Raw genomic sequence first — 16,925 nt, 5'->3', positions numbered from 1 at the left:
TCAGTACTCACTCCCTGTGGGAGATGGGCACAAATGAGCACAGAACCCATAGATTTTGTAATTTTAATATTCTGCACTTTTCATTCAGAAGATTTCAAAGTGCTTGTGAGTCTTAATGAAACTGCAGCCTCGTTGCAAATCTCATTTTACAGATGGCTAAAACTGAGAGTGAACAAACTGCTGAAGAGTAAACCATAGTGGAACCAGAAATGTGGCACAGAGCCAAATTCCCAGTTCCCTTGATCTGACCATTTCTCAACAAGCCCAGGCTAAAGAAGTCACCTGTGTTCAGAAGGAAATCAGATGTATACCTGCACACTCTTAAAAATAGCTCCACAGATAGTTATTCTCACCTCTCCAAAGTAAGACACTAACGGAGAAATCTCACACACAGCTGGAGGATCTTCAGTTCCTGAGAGACTAGAGAAGAGAACACAGGATTAACTTTCTGATGTGCTTAAAAAACAGTCCATCTTCTTCAAAAGATTGTCTAGAATAGGATATCCAGAAGGATAAGACATTTGTTATAGTCACATGCACCAGATACTATTTGAACACAAAGTGTGAAAATAAAAGGGAATTAGCAGGTCCCAAATGTTACTCATCAAAACCAGGGCATCACGTTTATAGAGGTGCTTTTCAAGTAAAATTAACAGCATGAGTTGATGAAGTAATGGCCCCATGAAGTAAAAGCAGCTTCCCACTCCACATGACACAGGAAGTATCTGAATTGGTAATCACTGTAATAGTCAATCCGTAAGCCCACCTGAGAATCCCGTTGGGTCCACATTCAGAAAAGCTCGCAGGGCCTACAAATTAAAATTCCTCGGGCTGGCTAAACCCAGAGTGACAGAAAAGACTGCCCCTGTTTAGTGGTGCTATAGGAGGGGTCAATTCATGACCCCAAGGGCAGGGATCTGCAGAGATAACACCCAGAGCCCCCTTGTGCTGACTGCCTGGAGCACCCACAGTCACTAGAGGAGCAGGAGCTGTAATAGACACCAACCTGCACATCAAGAGAGCACCAGCTGAACGAAAATCATTCTGAGCCACCCTGTGACTACACGAAAACACGGTTTTGGAGAGCCTAGCCTGGCTGGGCAGTCCCATCAGAGAAGCTGCAGAGGAGGTCACTGAGGTTCATACCTGAGTTTCTCTGGTATCCTGCAACCATTTTCATCCACAAATCTGGCCCCAGCCTTGAGAGCCCAGCGGTAATGCTGGGCCAGAAGGGCTTGCCGAGCAGTGGTAGGAGTGTCTTTGTCAGCCGTGTCTGCATTTTTTAGTGGCGAGAACTCTTCTTCTCTCAAAACCTCAAATGCCACAAAATTCCTACAAGCAAAGGGGAGAAAACAATGATCATGAAAACCAGAGCTAGTCATCAGTGCTGCTAATGCAACAACAACGTTCATGGGGAAAGGCTCATACATATTTTAAGGAGCAGTGATGTATGCAGCCTGGGGCAGTCAAGCCACGGGAAGCCCACCACCCACCTGAAGAGCCAAGGAGTACCAGGCCTGTAGGATGGAAAAACACACGAAGCCTTGTCTCTTTGGGAACATAACAGTAACCTCCTGACCCTCTGGAGGCTGCACTCAGGTGAGAAGAAAAGCAACAGTTCTGCAGAGATTCCACAGAAACTCCTCCAGACATTGGGAGGCTCCCAGACAAAATAACTCAGACCACAGAAGGATGGAGAGCACAAAGATGCCCAGAGCTCGGACACAGTGCGAGCTGTGTACTCACTGCAGAGCCAAAAATTGCCCAAAAAATGCCCACTCCGCTTGGGTGTCTGTAGGTCAGGACCAACTAAGGACACCAGTTCCCAGGGAAAAAGCAGTATGGGAGGCCTCACAGGTGAATGTTAAGTACAGCTGTTTACCAGAAATGGGAATGCAAATTTAAAAAGCCCCACAGCAGTATCTGTGCGTTTCTCCACTTCATGTGTGAAGCACAGCTGCCAAGTTGGTTTTGAGGTGTTAAAAAAGCATAAGGAATCGCTGCATGCAAATAAGTCCTGACACAGCTCAGAATTCAGCGCTGTTTATATCACTCTGCTTTTTGCCTTTGGTTTGATAATACTTTACTGAACACATGTCAGGAAATAGAGACTGGTTCAAACTTTGAGCCCTCAATCCTAAAGGAAATCCTCTAAAAAAGGAAATACTATCCCCAAACAAAGATAATTCAGTTTGTCTGAGGTCTCTCTTTGCCATTTATTTAAGCCTAAAACAGAATCTTCACTGCTGAATTTAAGACCTTGGAAAATAGGTTTTATAAGAACACATGCTAAATTTCTACATTATTAAAATCCCAATTCCCTAGGCACAAGTACCCCTGACTGCATAAGGCAGAGCACTCTCAGCTATGTTGTAGAGCTTGGCAAGTCAACACTGACAGTTCCCACAGCAACTGTAACTTGGCCCCACCGTGCTTAAGCAAACTGTTTTCCAAGCACAAAGGGTGCACACTGAGCCCTGGCATGACAGCACCCAAAAACGTAACCGGAGCTGCAGTTGCCATGGAAGCCTCAATCCTGAAAGACCCAATTTTTGCAAGTCTGAACACTGCAACGTGGGCTTCATGTGCTTTGCACTCGATTTCCTTTTATTTTTCCCAGGCTGGCAGAGGCCAGACCAGCCAACACATCCTTGGCAAGATGATCAATCTGGGAGCAGGGTCAGTGCATGTTCTGAGCGCCCCATGAGCTCCCCTTGGAACTGTGCCGTTACTGTTGGGTTGGAACTGGGCGTAGATTCAACAGCCTTCCTAACAAGCCACCCACAAAAACCACGTGCTCCCTCAGACAGCCTGTTACAACCTACAGTCATTCAAACAAACATTGAGAAGGGGAAAAGTAAAACAATGTCTGCCACTAACTTAGAGAACTGGAACACATCAAACACAAACTTCTCCAGCTTTATCCCGTTCGGTTTTAGTGGTTTTACCAGATTTCCCTCCTTGTCAATGTAGGGCACCTTCTTTATGGCTACATGATGCTTCAGCTGCGGCTCACATTTCCTGCAAAAGCAGAAGAAACAAGTTCATTTACTTCATGCCCACTTAGAAAAAAAAAAGCAATACACTTGTGGGAAGCAGATGTCTTATTACTGCTCTGAGTCATCTCTCAGCTGTTGTGGGTGTTGCTCTCTCCCCAGCGATGCAAGTCACATCCAGGAAACACTTCACTGAGCAGAGCAGCCTGGCCAGTGGCTCTCCCTGTACCAGTGGGACATGACAGTCAGAGAAGAGGGCGTACTTGGCTTCAAGCTGAAATTGCAGGCAGAGGTTAAAAAAAAAAGGCAACCCAAATTATCTGATTGGGATGACAACGGAGCAGAGCAGATCCCTCACCCAGGGATGGATCAGGAGGGTCATACTGCTGCTCACTAAATGCCCAGCATCACATCTCCATTCCGCAACACCAAGGTGTTGCAGAGTCCACCCACAACTTCACCCTCTCTCGCAAACTCTGTTGTCCCAAGGGATGGGCATGGGTGACATTTCCCATTGGAAATCCTTGGTGTGGGGCTGCATCACTGACCACACTGCAGCCCGTACAGCTGCTCACCCCTGCAGGCCCAGGAAGGGTACCCCTTGGGTAGGGCCTGAAGAACATGCTGGGGCTGTCAGAAAGAGGACACAGCTCTTTGGAAACATTTGGGATAGAGAAAAGTTGAAAGGCACAGGAGGTACTCATAACTGGGTGTTCCTGTTTCCCACTCTGTAATTTCAATCTTGGAGGCATTTCTGGGCAGCGCAGCTGTCTAGCAAGTCTGCTGGGACTTACTGGGCCACTATTTCCAGGAAATCAACAGTGAAGAAGTGGTTGCAGATGTTGCCAGCGCTGAACATCAGTCCCCCCTCAGGGCGCTGCTGCTGCGCAGTCTCCGGGCTAACCTCACTGTACTCCACCACCTGGTACACCCCGTCCACACAGCACACCACCCCAACGGGCTCCGTGGGGTAGGCCTTCTCCACCACCTGCAGCCACAGGACAAGGGCTATGACAAGGAGGAAGAAAATCCCAGCACTGTTCCAACTCCTACAAACGATCCTGCAGGACTGTTGCCTGCTGACCCTCCAGCACCTCAGGAGCAAGGGCAGGGCAGTTCATGGGGCACACAGCAGTCTGGAGGCACACTCTGCCCAACAACTGAGCATAAACCCCAGTACTCACCCACTTAATTGCACTGTTTCTCAGAAGACAAACCCGTTAAAAGCAATCGGCCTACAGGGGGGCACTTTTCTTATCAAGGACTGGGACCTGGCATCAAATGAAAGCTGTTTGCAGCTACTAGCCTTCAGCTCCCTGTTTGCATGAACAGTGCTAATGACTCAAGTAACATAAACTTCTCCTCAGGCACCTGCTGCTTTAGAATGAAAAAATCCAGGCTGGTTTGGCTTTCCCCATCTTCCACAGCAGAGCATTAGAAATGTCTCCATTAGACTTAAAGGTGTGCTTATAAAACACAACCCGGTCCAACACGGCTTCTAGACTGTCCAAGTGCCTTTGTAGAAAGGGCTGAGCATGGAGGGGAAGCGATTCCAGTCCATAGTTTCCTGTACAGCTACAGTCCCTGCTCTAATTGAAGTTTATTTTCCACAGTAGTACTGTGGGAAGAACAGGACACCCACAGGTAGGGATTTGGAATGCAATGCTGGCAGCAAACAGCTTTATATCTGCTCAGAATAAGCCCCTGATGGGCTTAGGGCTGAACATCCTAGGTCACGTAAGCTCCCCCCAGCCAGCAGCTTCCAAGCATGAGACCCTAACTCCCTGTGGGAAACCAGCCCAGTGTTAGCACTGCTTCACCTTTGCACCGCAGTCTGCCCCTTTGGAAACACAGAAACCTATGAAGACTGGATCTGCCATTTTCACGAGGATATTGTCCACACAATATACGTGGACATACTGGATTCCACGCTGCTTCATGTCATCCAAGATCTTATTATCCACCAAAGCACGGTATAAGCCACCATTGCCATCTATAATGCAAGAGAAAAGAGAATGCCATGGCTCATTAGTGATTTTGGACTGGGGGTTTTTTGCAGCTAACAGAGCAAAAGCAGAAAGTCCTGAACAGACTTTCTTGAACAGCAGAGCAGGGAATGCTTTCTAGCCAAGAGTCAGTGCTACCAGATTTTATTTCCAGCTCTGCAATGCAGCTCAGGTGAGCATGTTCCTCTCCTCAGCCCGGCTCATCTCACCTGCAGAGTGGGACCATGGGGGCCAGCCTCACTGAGCACCATTATGAGACTCTATGAAGGCTAGTAAGATCCTCAGAGGGAGAACGCTAAAGGGCAAAACGTTATGCAGAGGGTGGGAAAAGTCTGCTAAATTTCTCCCGCAGTGCAGGGCAAAAGTGCATTTAAAACTCATCTTGGAGAAAGGCTAAAATAGATCTTATTCTCTGTTTATCTTCTCCCCATGACTTCCCAATGCTTTTTTAAAGGCTTGAACTGCAGCTGCACAAAAGACACCTGCACGTTTGTTCATCACAGATCACCCATTCACAGTTTCTCCTTGGATACTGCTGTCAGCTCAGGAAAACCACTCTGCAGCTGCAACACCCCATCCCTGCAACACCATCCCAACCAGGCTGCCTTCACCAAGTCTCTTACCGTCTCCAGGTTAAGAGGAGAACTTTACAACGTTGAGACCTTGCTCTCATTTTGGAAAGAGTTAATCTTCTTGCTGCTTTTTTACCCATTTCCAGCTATCAGCCTTGAGCAGGAGCCCAGCTCCTGACATCTTCACCCCAGGAGGCAGCACCCCAGGGACCTCACACACCTCTGCTGATGCACCTTTTTCCTAACCTGCAGCCCCACCACTCTAATCCTGCCAATACTCCTAGACTGATAAAAAACGTGCTGTAGGCAAAATCTCCAGCAAGAACTAAACAATGATAGCTACCCTCCTGATTACCAGCCTGAAACATTTAACAGAATCCTCCCACACTAACTGGAAGCATTAACCCTAAGCCCCAAAGCCTGCTCCTTGTGCCCCGGCTGGCTGATGGCCAGTAGCAACTATCAACACACATGACAGTACTGCAGCATTCAAGAGCAAACAACAGGTACCTGGAGCCATAGCAATTTTCCCCTTCTCCTCCAAGATGGCCTTCCCATCAAAGGTGACAGCAGGCAGCATTCTCTGTTCAAACATGATCACGTTGGATCTATCCAAGTTGAAGTAGTTGTGTTGTACAAAAAACTCTTCTGTTGGCCCCAATGTGAACTCACTTGTCATGATGTACCTAGGCAGGAATGGGAGCTGGGCAATGAGCAAGAACGGCACAAGCAAAAGACAAAACAACAAATGGAACACAAAAAGGAGGAACCCCATGAGTGTGAAATGAGACACTGCAGCATCCTGTGGTGAGCAGCTGTGCACAAGAGCTCTCCTTCAGAACTCATCCCGAAGGAAGGCTGCACTGGGTCCTGTGCATGATCCTACCCAGAGGCTTAGCTCCAGCCAGGACAGAAGAGCCTCGCCCTAAATGTGAGCAACATCTGGATATCTGGATGAGCTGGAAAACAAAGCAAAGGGCATATGACAGCCTCGTTCACCCTAGATTCAAACTGATGTTAGGTGCCTAAGGAAACACTGACCAGCTGAGTCTGCCAGCACCTCTTCAGTGCCAAAGCAAACAGCAGCACTTCCATATGTGGCTACATGGTCTGTTTTTCTCTTAAGTTTTTCTATTTCCTCCTCTCCTTTCAGCTCCTGTCTCTCCCTCCACTATCCTCCTTCACCAGTGGCTAAAAGCCATCTTCATCATCTACCTGTCAAGCTCTTCAACAACCACTGGCATAGGAATACAGGGTCTTCTGCCGGCATGACAGGGGAATCAATCCCTTGTACAGGAGAGCCTGGACCTCACGGCCCCCCAGTTTACATCTCTGCAGCACAGCACAGCCTGGGCTCAGGGGTACTGCAGCAGTGAACTGCCTCAACTGCCTCCTCAGCCCTGGGAAAGGAACTGGAAACATTATCAGTAGATGTAGCATCTTGCAAATAATCCATCCTGGCTTCCAGCAGCACCGGGGATGGTGCATTTGCAATTCAGGTCCTGCATGCAAGGCTTCGGGAAGAAGCACAGTATGGACTCACCTTCCATGAAGAAACAATATATGAATCAACTTCGACCTCCAATTGGTAAAACAGTGTGGTACCCTGAAGCCCTCCTGCTCTGCCCAAACCCTGCCTCAGACCAGACACCGATTCCATAAGGCTCTCTCTTCACAGTCTTAATAGTCTAACAAAGAACAAACACTTAGCAGAAAACATTCCCAGAAACATCCTAGTGCCTTCCTCTCACCCACCACATCCCACAGGGAATTCACATTTTGCACTCTGCCCAGAGCTAGTCTCTTTTGAAAGCCAGGAGCAGCCAGCAGAATTAGCAACTGTGAACAGTGACAGCAGGAGGCAGCCTGAACACAAAGCAAGAGGGTTTTTGCTGTGGCAGAGATTATGGGCAGAGAGGCTTGGAAAGTGAGGTCTAGGTCCTCCATGAAGGAATCTGAGAAAGCAGAAATGGATGAAATTTCTTGTGAAGCATTCAAAACAATCACTGAAAAGTGCTGTTTATAGTGTTGCCGGGGCCTGTGCTCGGAAAGCCAGCAAGGTACAGCAGTCAGGGTCATGGTCAGTGATGCAAGGGCAGCACTTGATCCCTCAGGTCTGCAGACACAGACCTGCCACCTCCCATCCCTGTGCGCCTTCCTCCAGCCACTGGCATTGCAAATCCTGTCGACAAAATCCCCTCCCCTGGCCTGTCTCTGTGCAGCACCCAGCTCAGTGCTTCTAGAAGACAACACAGGCAAGACTGGAACGCAGAGAGCCCTGCACAGGAGGTCTGGCTCTGGGTCACCTACCAGGGAATGGCACACTTGCAGCGATGTCTCTGGCCAGCGAGCTGCTCCACTTTGCGGATTCTTTCTGCCTGGATCTGATACAAGTTCTTGCCACTGGGCAACCCCACGTTGTACATGCCCTTGGGATAGCTCACTCCCAGGCGGGTTCCTTGCCCTCCAGCCAGAAGCAGCACTGCCACCTTGTTCTGCGAGATCTGATACAAGCCTGAACAGAAGAAAGAAGCCCAAGGGAATGTAAGAACCTCCAAAGCAACCAACACCCCATGCTCTTCTCCTGAGCCTTTCTGCAGAGCTCAGGCAACAGCTAGAAGCTGCCAGTTCAATGTTGCCAGCTCAGAGAGAAATATGACACTACACACACAGGAGAAAATACATTTCATCTCCTGGATGCAGCAGTTTCCTCACCTGAAGCAGCAGATGTTGCAACAACAGGCAACAGCCATGAGCTGCAGCTTAGGAGATTCAAACTGTACATTAGGATACAAAGTCTTTACTAGGGAGGTGGTGCAGCACTGGGAAAGATATCCAGAGAGGTGGGGGCTGTTCCTTAAAGTTTTCAAGGCTTACTTTGGCAAAGCTGTAGCTGGCCTGGCATACGGTCCTGTTCCAGATGGGGGTTGGGCTAGAGACCTCCAGAGGTCCCTTATCACCAACATTTCTACATCCCAAAGAAGCCAAGTCTCATCATCTTCAGTAAAGCATGGGCATTTCTGGAATCTGCCTTAATCAACTATCTGTACCTGTGCTCCAGCTTAAATAGAAGCTGAACATGGCTGCAGTCAGGACTAATAACACAGCCAAGCCTGTAGGAGCCGCAACTCCCATAATCTAATTAAAACCGGTATCTTTGCTCGTGACAAACCAAGTCAGTCCAGAACCTGGAGAAGAAGCAGAGCACATAAGTAACATTCAGCTCACTCTTAGACTTTGTTCCCTGCCTTCTCCCAAGCCAGTATCACAGTAATGACTGACATCTGTGAGAAACATTTTTCCTTAGGGAACACTTTGCGTTCCTCTGGGAATGCAAGGAGCGCTAGGCCTGCCCAGGTCAGAAGCCACAGCTCTGCTGCAGTAGCTATCAGGGCCTTCTGCAACTGCACACCGCTGAGCTGCCACTGCTCCTGCAGCCCAGGATAGCCCATGCTTCACCCCTGCGTCCAGCAAACACCCCACATTAACCACAGCTGGGGCCAAAACATTCTTGATTTAGACTGAAAGACACAGGGACCAAAGAGATTGAATTAGAAGAAAAACAGGATTGGTTTTATGCTAATCTTTAAGTAACTGGCTGTTTAAATGAGCAATAGAAGAAAAATACCAATTGCTGCTGTAACAGCATGGCTTGGTTTTAATTCTGTTCAGAAATGCAGCTTTCGGCAATAAAACCAAACTTGAGTTGTCCATGACATTGCGGTAACACTATTCCCGCCTCCCACTCATGCTTGCAAGTTTCAGTCCCACCACAGCAGTAACACAATGTTTCTGCCTAAACACACCCTTTCCCAAAAGGCTGGTGATGCCCAAGCACACTGAAGGGACCTGGTTCCACAGCCCGGCCATGGCTCTGCTGCAGAGCAGCCTCTGGCATCACAGGGCCACAGGATTGAGGGTTGGAAGGCACCTCTGGAGATCTGCATTCCACCCTCCCCCTCCAAGTGGTATTAGGACAGCTCTCTAGGGGGAAACCTGTGCTGATGGTGGAAGTCTTGGGATTTCAGTTTCAGGAGGTCCTTGGATAGCAGGGCAAGCTTGAACATGTTTAAACTTATAATGTAAGAGACACAGAGGATCTGGGTAAGCTGCATGGCAATGCAAATAAACCAACCAGCATTTCATGCAACAAACCACAAGCAATTAATGGCTCCTTTGTGCCTCCACTGAACTACCCATGCAAGAGACCCAAAGCACAGAGCAGAGGGTCTTGGGTATTAGTGACACCACAAGTACTTGCTCCAGTCCCAGCACATGGTTTTCCTGCATGCTCAGCAGGTGGTTTGCCAGTGCAGGGCACCATCATGGGGGAAGGGAAGGAGCCAAGTGGAGGGACATGGGAGCATGGCTCCAAGCTTCCCCATGCCCTCGCTTGGGCAGTGGCTGTATCCCAGCGGGACCCAGTGCAGAAAGAATTTATGGAGGGAAAAAAATAATTAAAAAAAATCTAAAAAAGTTGCCCTGTGGGACACTTCCAAACGGTTCTGCCCCATCCCTGGAAGTGTTCGAGGCCAGGTTGAACAGGGCCCTGAGAAACCTGATCTAGGGGGTGGCATCCATGCCCATGGCAGGACAGTTAGAACAAGATGATCTTTAAGGTGCCTTCCAACCCAAACCATTCTGTGATTCTATGAGATGGGCAATTAAAACATTTTTAATTTATTTAATTATTAAAAATAATCTAGAACTGAAATTGCTTGAGCTTAAATATTTCACATTGATTTAAACCAAAGCTGATTGGGGTCTGAACTCAGTATTTTCTGGCCTCCGTTGCTGCAGCACAGGGAGCTACTTTGGGGTGCAATTGAGATTCACCCAACACTAGAGCAAGTCAGGCTCTCCATCTCTTCCCAGCACTGCCAGGCTCACACCAACAAGCACACTTGGGTTCTGATACAATGGACCACATCCCATGGATCTCAAATTAGAGGTTTCTGCAGAGCAAAGACCATGACCAAAGGCATGACTCATGTGACACTCTAGAGCGAACACTGTATTGGGAAAGTTGGTGAGGTCCCCACTTAGTCCTGCAGCATCAAGTGGCTGCGATGCTCAGCCATGGCTTGCGGGTGCCACAGCTGGCGTCACCTTGCTGAAATGTGGATGTCCCAGGGGAGATGGCAGTTCTCAGTTTTCCATACAGTGACAAGAGGATAGGATCTGCCCAAGGGGGATTTGACATCTCACATCCATCTCCCAGAGGGGCCTCTCACTGTGGGGACCTCAACCTCAGCAGGATGAACCCAAGCCCAAAGCAATATTACTGATAACATCAACAGTGTCGCTCTGTTTCTCTTGCCACAATCCATCAGGCTGACTGGGCCATACTCCAGGAAAGACCTGACCGTGGCACACAACCCAGCAAGGGGACTCCTTCCCAGTATTTATGGTGTAACCCTACAACCCAGAGAGTTTTTCCAAGTTGTCCTCTCAGGTCACCATGAAAACAAATATCCCCAAAAATTTGAGTAAGCAGGTCTGCTGTGACTTCTCAAATGTAAAACCACCAATATTCACAACAAAAGTTCATAAGAACTGACTTATCTTACTGCATAGTCCTGGAGTAAATGGAAAGATACATCCACTTAAAAAAAAACCACCTTATTTTCTGCAGCATTTGAAATACAGTTAACCAAACAGAAAAGGGAAGATGTGTTGGCTGCTGAGATACTCACCAATGCTGCAGTCAGTCCTATTCTGCACAGAAAGTAAAGAACAAAAATAGATTTTGCAGGAGGAACAGACTTGTCTTGCAAGAGCAGACAGAATTCTCTTGCTGAACAGGCACATCAGCCCCATTACAAGAGCAGTCAGCAAGAGAAGAAAACTCAAACTTTTCAATTCTGCAAAGCAGTCAGATAACCAGAATGGTTCATCAAACCCTCTGATGAAATGGGGCTACACCATAGCCCTTGGCCAAGGCTTAGATTTCATTAATAAAACACTACAGAATGTAAAAGTGTCTGTGCTTGATTTATACCATCATCTCTAGGGCTGCCTGGAAAACGTGGTTGCTAAATGTTGGTGTTTAAGATCTGAAAGCAAATCTGACCAGGCTGTTTTATCATCTCAGAGACAATAACAGTGGCATTATTTTTTTAACTATTAAAAAATATCTCAGGTGTTCCCGAGACAAGTTTTGAGTTGTCTGGTTCTTTTAACCATCACTTTTTATCACAGAAAAAGGGGAAAGGGGAAGGACGAGACATCACTTCAGCTGTTCATCTTTGGGGGACACAATGCAGGTGGGAGCTGCTGGGAGCTCAGACACACATGGCCAGAGCACAGAGTACTCAGCTCAGGGGTGGCCACAACCCCGCAGCCACGGGCTGTACCAGCCATGCAGCCTCGGGGACGCTGTGCGGCAGGTCAGGATGTCTCATCTGCTCCCATTCTGCTCAACACCACGAGCAGCTCACTGCAAATGAGGGCCTTTCAGAGCTGCATCCTCTCAGTGACCCATGATCCCACAAAGCCTGTGCCCATGACACCAGCTCCAGTGGGAAATGCCATGCAGGGGCACAGGGATGCTGCTGGGGACAAGGCTACGTCTGTGGGGACATGCAGCAACACCCAGACTCAGCACCATAAAGTCTTGCTCCTAATTGCCATCCTCCAGGAAATTAAACGGAGGGCTGGTAGCCTCTCCAAATCAAACTGGATCATAAAAACAAACCAAAGGGAAAACAGAAGCTCTGCATGTACCCCTTCTGGTGGAAATTCAGGCTGCCTGCAGGGCTGAGGTGGCCTGGGGCCATCAGACTTCATGGGCAGGTGACTTGGGCACAGTGGCAGGGTCCCAAACACACCAGACCTGGGCTCCTGCAAGCAGTGCTGGCAATCAGTGAGGCCAGCCCACAGAGGTGGCCTGGCCTTCCCTTCCTTTCTGTGCTGTGGCCAGTGGCACAAGGCACACATACTAGATCCTCACTTGTCTGGCAGGGTGGAAGTCAAATGACCCAGTTTGGTAAAACTGTTAATTTAACTGCACAGCCCTGACTCAGCCCCATCTGCCTCTAGGGCTCGGGGGGTTCCTTTCTCCTCACCATGACACCCTCAAACAGCCCTGCTGAGATGGACTTGAGAGTGTGGATGGATGAGAAGCTTAACATATCCCAGCCACATGCACTGGCATCTCAGAAACCCCCCGTGTCTTGGGCTCATCCGACAGTGCGGGGAGCAAGTAAGGAGGTGATTCTGCCCCTCTGTCCTGCTCAGGTGAGACCCCACCTGCACTGCTGCCTCCAACTCTGGGGGCACCAAGACAAGGAAGATGTGGAGCTGATGGAACAAGTCCAGAGGAAGCCACAGAGATGTTCGGAGGGCTGGAGCCCCTCTGCTCTGGAGCCAGGCTGGGAGAGCTGGGGGTGTTCAGCCTGGAGAAGAGAAGGCTCCAGGGAGACCCGAGAGCCCCTGTCAGTGCCTAAAGGGGCTCCAGGAGAGCTGGAGAGGGACTTGGGACAAGGGACTGGAGGGACAGGACAAGGGGGAATGGCTTCCCACTGCCAGAGGGCAGGGTTAGATTAGATATTACAAAGAAATTCTTCCCTGTGAGGGTGGTGAGGCCCTGGCACAGGTTGCCCAGAGAAGCTGTGGCTGCCCCACCCCTGGAAGTGTTTAAGGCCTTGGAGCAACCTGGTCCAGTGGAAGGTGTCCCTGCCCACAGGAAGGGGTTTGAATGATATGAGCTTTAAAGTCCATCCCAACTCAAACCATTCTGTGATTCACTGTACCAGCTGATCTTCCCTCCATCACCACTCGGCCCTGAACGTGGAGTTTGACATGACAGAAAACCTCCTCTACCCTGTGACCACGATGCTTCTATTTCTGTTTCTGATTGGAAATTTTGACTCCCCTGCCCACACGTCCCCATCTCTTTGCTGGCAAGGTTGGGTCAAGGCTGTGCAGCCACCTGCCAAAATTTTGACAAGTATCTCTGCAATCACAGCTGGTTTTTTCCTGGCTATATTTTTATTATGATTTTTTTTAACAGTGGTGTTATATTTTATAAAGAAAGATGCAAGACACATATGACTCTTTGTAAATAACTAAAATAAAGTGTGCACTTAGAAAAAAGCAGAGGATATCCATGTAAGACCTGAGTGCTGTGGGGGAAGCACATTGTCCCACATCCAGCCATGGTCTCCCCCATCACCCCCAGTTTTCACACACCCACACGGTGACTAGGGAAAGCCACCTGCATCTACCAGGCTCCAAAAACCATGGCTAATGGGCTTTCCTGGGCTTCTTTCACACTATCCATCCACTCCGCTTCCAGATCCCATCACCCTCCTGCCACACATGGCTCTGTGTGGATCAGGATCAGCACCAACCTAAGACTGGTCTCTGCACCTGTCAGTGTGCTAGGAGCTCACCCCAAGGCAGCAACCCAGCTCAGCAGCAATGAAACCCCTCCCTACTCCCACCCTCCCCAGGGGCTTATAGAATCATAGAATGGTTTGGGTTGGAATGGACTTTAAAGCTCATTTCATTCAAACCCCCTCCTGTGGGCAGGGACACCTTCCACTAGACTAGGTTGCTCCAAGGCCCGTCCAACCTGGCCTTGAACACTTCCAGGGGTGGGGCAGCCACAGCTTCTCTGGGCAACCTGTGCCAGGGCCTCACCACTCTCACAGGGAAGAATTTCTTTGTAATATCTAATCTAACCCTGCCCTCTGGCAGTGGGAAGCCATTCCCCCTTGTCCTGTCCCTCCAGTCCCTTGTCCCAAGTCCCTCTCCAGCTCTCTTGAAGCCCCTTTAAGTACTTTAATACTACATATTTTTCATGACAGATACTGAAAATCATGTCAACAAAATACCCCTATGCCCTCTAAACCATATCATGAAGCATGTCCATTTGTTTTTTGAACACTTCCAGAGACAGTGACTCCATAACTGCCCCGGGCAGCCTGTGCCAATGCCTGACCTCCCTTTCTGTGAAGAAATTTTCCCCACTATTTAACCTGAACCTCCCCTGGAACAACTTGAGGCTATTCCCTCTTGTCCCATTGTTTCTTAGCTGGGAGGAGAGACAGACCCCCCACCTGCCTACAAGTGCCTTTCAGGGAGTTGTAGAGAGCTTCACCTGCCCCTGCCAGGCATGGCCTTAGCACTTGACTCGGCCCCCTGCATTTCACAGCGCAGAGTGAAAACTCGGTGTCTCACCCAAAGTGCCCCCGGCCGAGGGGCACGGGCTGTCGGCGCACAACGCCGGGGTGCAGCCGTGACCCCAGCTCTCCGCCTCCCTGCCCGACTCGCCGTCTCTGTGGCTCCCACCTGCCGCCCCCGCCGGACACCGACCTCCGGCAGCACGGGGTGGCGCGGGGCGGACTGCCCGGAGCCCCGCGGTGCCACCGCAGAAGGCGGCTCCTGCCCCGGGACCCCGCCAGGCACCGCCCCGGCTGGGCCTCGGCGGGACGCGGCCGCCCCCGAAGGAGTGCTTCGGACACCGCCAGCCCTGGGACGGAGGGACAGGCGGCCCCGCGCCTCGCTCACCTTCCGCCTCCCAGCGCTGCAGCGCGGCGGGGCCGCTGCGGCGAGCGCTGCCCAGAAGCTCGGCGGGGAGCGGCTCCATCCGGCCGTCCAGGCGCTCGGGCGGGCCGCGCTGGCGGGCCCCGGCCGCCGCCGCCAGCCGGCAGTGCTCGCCCAGCCCCGGCGGCAGCGCCGCCAGCAGCGCTCTGCGCTGCTCGGGGCCCAGCTCGGCCCAGAACCGCAGCAGGTGGCCCTGCCCGCACCGCTCCAGCCGCGCCCGCACCTCCTCGGGCGGATCCATGGCGTAGGGAGCCCGCTCTGACCGGCTCGGGACCCAGCGGGAGCAGGCGGGCCGGCACCGGGACAGGGCGGCACCGGGCGGGGCCAGAGGTGCCGTCCAGCCCCCCGGAGCCCCCTCCCCGCCGCTCCCGGGAGCGGGGCTGGTCGCAGCCGCAGCTAGTCACGCAGAGCGGGGCTGTAGGGCGGTCCCCGCCCGTTCTCGGAGCCGCCGGGAGCTTCCTGAGCTCGGCCCCCGCGGCGTCCGCAGGATTTGACGCCCCCGGCCCCGCGAGTTCCGGCCAACGCAGCACTTCCCCCACGGCCGAATCCCTCCTCCCCAGCGGCTGTGATTCTGCAGTTGCCGTGAGATGTGTCTGCCGGGACCCCCAGCCGCTGGTGCTGGGACCTCGATACCAGAGGGGGTCTCACGCCCCGTCTTACACCCGCACTTGGAAACTCGTCGTGAAATCTCGGAGTTCCCTCGACGCAGAAGGAGCTAGGTGGGCCCGGCTGTACCCCAGCCATGGTGCAGGGTCAGGCGCCCAGCTCAAATCCAGCTCCCCGTTGTTGAAATGAAGTACCAATGAGATGGATAAAAGTTAAAAATGCACTGAGTCACCGAAGTATAGTACAGGACAAATAAAAGAATTTATGAAAGATGAGTGAAAAACCAAACCAGCAGGAACCAAGAGCCATGACCCAAAAACTGAAGAGCAGGAGGACACTAAATCAAACTAAAAAGCCAAAGAACAACTTTGTATGAACTGAGTGCTCATTAGCATAGTAAAATCTTTGCCCATAGACTGTGATTGCTCCTTACTCACAGAAGCCCCTTCCCCATAGATCATGAGTAGTAAAACAAGTGTGCAAGGTATCTTTAGATGGAAACAAGAGACTGCAAAGACAATTATTAGAGCTTTAGGTCATTACCTGTAGGGAAATCCTGATTTCTGTTGATTCAAGTGTATAAAAATAGGCACCTGGCATGCTGAAAGTCTGCCAGCTTTGTGGATTCACCACCCAGCACCCATCTCTGTGTAGGTATGAAATAAAATCAATTATCTTGACTCTATGTGTGGATCAGCTTCTTGCACACAGAGTGGAAGAACCCAGTTTTGGGACAACAGAGAGAGCACTGGCAGCCTGGCAGCAGTGAAGTAACCAGACACAACAACCCAAAGGCCAGGGCTGGGCTAGTCACAGCATCAGAAGGCACAGGGTGAGGGAGTCCCCTCTGCAGCTCATGCTGGGGTCACAGGCTGCTGAGAGGGAGGACGGTGCAGTGTGCTACACTCCTGCCCTCAAGCCCCACCCCGTGTATACAGTCCACTCCTGCTGCTGGGCAGCCTGGCACTAACCTCTTGTCTCAGCCAGCAGCCACCGGCCTGTCTCTGTGGCAATCCTGCACGTGATCAGAGCCCAGCTGGGCAGAAGGAGATGAGAAGACAGACAGACAGGAGCTCAGACACAGCCACTTCCCTGCATGTAAATGGAGTCAGGAGAGCTGGACTCCATCTGGATGTGACCAGCAAGTCAGAAAGAATCCCTGAGAGTGGTCAAAGCTTTTGTTTCATGCTCTA

At 50.7% G+C, this 16,925-nt stretch overlaps 1 protein-coding gene across 4 annotated transcripts in view; it reads right to left on the bottom strand.

Annotated features, from left to right (window-relative positions):
• The window catches only part of UAP1L1 (UDP-N-acetylglucosamine pyrophosphorylase 1 like 1), a 48,067-nt gene extending 32,478 nt beyond the window's left edge, over positions 1 to 15,589 (bottom strand). Inside the window, exons 1-8 of one of the 4 annotated variants that reach the window (XM_027720423.2) lie at positions 15,091 to 15,589; positions 7,885 to 8,089; positions 6,085 to 6,260; positions 4,817 to 4,989; positions 3,791 to 3,984; positions 2,881 to 3,021; positions 1,147 to 1,332; positions 354 to 420 (exon numbers count right to left, since the gene is read on the bottom strand). In XM_027720423.2, coding sequence (XP_027576224.1) covers positions 354 to 420; positions 1,147 to 1,332; positions 2,881 to 3,021; positions 3,791 to 3,984; positions 4,817 to 4,989; positions 6,085 to 6,260; positions 7,885 to 8,089; positions 15,091 to 15,367 — 1,419 coding nt within the window. In that variant the 5' untranslated portion in view covers positions 15,368 to 15,589. The remainder of the gene's footprint in view (positions 1 to 353; positions 421 to 1,146; positions 1,333 to 2,880; positions 3,022 to 3,790; positions 3,985 to 4,816; positions 4,990 to 6,084; positions 6,261 to 7,884; positions 8,090 to 15,090) is intronic. The other 3 variants (XM_039387447.1, XM_039387446.1, XM_039387448.1) reach the window with 3 other exon arrangements.
• Positions 15,590 to 16,925: the final 1,336 nt, after the last annotated feature.

Source organism: Pipra filicauda, unplaced genomic scaffold (assembly GCF_003945595.2).
Source record: "Pipra filicauda isolate LSUMZ 115617 unplaced genomic scaffold, ASM394559v2 scaffold562_size295421_pilon, whole genome shotgun sequence".
Classification (NCBI taxonomy): Eukaryota; Metazoa; Chordata; class Aves; order Passeriformes; family Pipridae; genus Pipra; species Pipra filicauda.
Note: the sequence above shows the minus strand (reverse complement) of the source record. Positions and strands in the feature narration are given on the sequence as shown.